Here is a 2,500-nt window from a genome sequence, read left to right on the forward strand (position 1 = left end):
AGCTTCAATGTTCTTTTCCTTGGGTAATACTTTACCTTGTCCGACGTGATGTCCGAGGTAGATAACTTCAGCCTTTCCAAATTCGCATTTAGAAAGGTTTACTACCAAACCAGCGTCAGCAATTGCACGAAATAAGGCCCTGATTCTATTGACATGGTCTTTCCAGTTGTCACTGAAAATAATTATATCGTCCAGATAAACTACACAACCCTTCAATCCATTCGTGATCATCCACATCATTCTCTGGAAGGTACTGGCTGCGTTACGCATGCCAAAGGGCATGACTTTACATTCGAATAAACCTTCAGGTGTTATAAATGCTGATATTTCTCGTGCATTTTCAGTCAGAGGAACCTGCCAGTAACCTTTTAAAAGGTCTAACTTACTAATATACTTGGCATTACCAATCTTATCTATGCAATCTTCTATGCGAGGCAGAGGGAAATTGTCAGCAACTGTTAAGTCGTTTACTTTCCTGTAGTCAAAACACAACCTGTCTTGTCCATTTTCCTTTTTCACTAATACAACCGGGGAACTCCAAGGACTGCTACTTGGTGTTATCAAGTCATTCTCCAACATATAACTGACTTCCTTTCTCACAGCTTCAGCTTTCTGTGGACTTAACCTGTAAGGGGCTTGTCTAATTGGCTGGGCATTTGGCTTTAGTACAACATCATGTTGCAAACTAAGCACAAGACCAGGAGTGTCCTTAAATATTGACGGATGTTCTTTGAATAAATCCTTCATATCAGTAGCTTCCTGAGCATTCAGATGTTTAAACAAACTATCTGGGTTACACAAAATTTTAGAGTTTTCGCCACTCCATCCATATTCTTTGCTTTCCACTTCTTGTCCATTACATTCTTTAAGTACAACAGCTGAAACAGATTTAACAGTGTTATCTCTGGAAAAATATTTCTTCATAATGTTAATATGACACAACTGATACTTTTTCCTCCTCCCTGGAATTTCCACCAAATAATCAACATCATTCAGTTTCTTCTTAACCACTGCTGAACCTACAAACTGAGCTCTGAACTGACCTGGCATAGCAAGTAACACTAGTACTTGTTCTCCTGCTTCAAAATTCCTTACTTGAGACTTTCTATCATAATGAGTTTTCATTTTAGCCTGCGAAGTAGAGAGATTATTTTGGGCCCATTGCCAAATGCTCCTTAATTTCTCTTTGAAAGACAAAATATAATCAAGTGAATTCATTTTACCACTACCCCCTTCCCAATGTTCCCTTAATAAATCAAGAGGTCCTCTCACATTGTGTCCATAGACCATCTGAAAAGGAGAAAAACCCAGAGATTCACTAGGGGCCGATCTTAAAGCAAAAAGCAATAAAGGCAAGTCTTTATCCCATTCCTCAACATGGTCTAAACAATACTTAGTCAAAGCATTCTTCAGAGTGGAGTGAAATCTTTCAAGTATTCCCTGACTTTCGGGATGATATGAGGATGCCAAGTTGTGTTTAATGCCAAGTTCATTCATTTTAGCCTGGAACTCCCTACTAGTGAAATTAGAACCTTGATCCGACTGTATCTCCCGAGGCAAACCATAACGAGAAAAAAAGTCCATGAGATGCTTAATAACGATACCACTCTTAATGCATCTAACAGGTATTACCTCGGGAAATCTAGTGGTTCTGTCCATTATTGTTAACATGTACTGAAAACCTGTTTTGGTTTTGGGTAAAGGACCCACAATGTCAATAACAATTTGAGTGAATGGTTCTTCAACAGCTGGGATTGGAATTAAAGGCGCTTTAGTAATTTTCTGGTTGGGTTTTCCAACCATTTGGCACTGGTGACATGACTTACAATGCCTGACTACGTCTTTCTTTAAAGAAGGCCAAAAAAAATTATCTTTCACTTTGGACAGCGTTTTTCGTATTCCTAAATGACCACCCCATTCACTTTCATGAGCCTCTTGCAAAATAAAATGCCTAAACTTACTAGGTACTACAATTTGTTCCCTTACCTTCCACTCTTCATCAGTAGATGCGGTCACTGGACGAATTAATCTATATAACACATCATTCTTTAATACATAACTTGCTTCACTTAAATCATCCTGTTCCTTTAGCTGTTCTGCTTCTTCATATATACTCTTCAATTCGCCATCTTCTTTTTGAGCACTAATTAGGGTTTGCCTATCTGGAAACATGCAACTAGAATCTGTAGGAAAGTCTTCAGATATATTAACCATAGACTTTAACGAAAGATTTTTTTTCTACTTGGACTTACCTTTCTTTGTCTTAGGTTGAGTTTTGGTTTGGAAGCAGTTTTCCAAATTTACATCAGCTTCTCCTCCTTTGACTTCCTCTCTAGATTGGGCTCGGGTTACAGGAACAACAGGTTTAACATTTACCATAACACGTTCATTAACCACACTAGCCCCCTTTCGACCTTCTGATGCACAGGCTGTGCCACTACCTTGCATCACATCATTGCCTATCAACAAATCCACACTACTCACAGGCAATGCACTAACT

The 2,500-nt window shown here is 38.7% G+C and overlaps 1 protein-coding gene across 1 annotated transcript in view; it reads right to left on the bottom strand.

Annotated features, from left to right (window-relative positions):
• The window catches only part of LOC137618123 (uncharacterized), a 5,343-nt gene that overhangs the window by 1,539 nt on the left and 1,304 nt on the right, over positions 1-2,500 (bottom strand). The window contains exons 2-5 of the mRNA XM_068348136.1: positions 2,253-2,500; positions 1,987-2,162; positions 494-1,845; positions 1-172 (exon numbers count right to left, since the gene is read on the bottom strand). The exon at positions 1-172 is cut by the window's left edge and continues 36 nt beyond it; the exon at positions 2,253-2,500 is cut by the window's right edge and continues 76 nt beyond it. Of these exons, the coding sequence (XP_068204237.1) occupies positions 1-172; positions 494-1,845; positions 1,987-2,162; positions 2,253-2,500 (1,948 nt within the window). The remainder of the gene's footprint in view (positions 173-493; positions 1,846-1,986; positions 2,163-2,252) is intronic.

Source organism: Palaemon carinicauda, chromosome 2 (genome assembly GCF_036898095.1).
Source record: "Palaemon carinicauda isolate YSFRI2023 chromosome 2, ASM3689809v2, whole genome shotgun sequence".
Taxonomy (NCBI): Eukaryota; Metazoa; Arthropoda; class Malacostraca; order Decapoda; family Palaemonidae; genus Palaemon; species Palaemon carinicauda.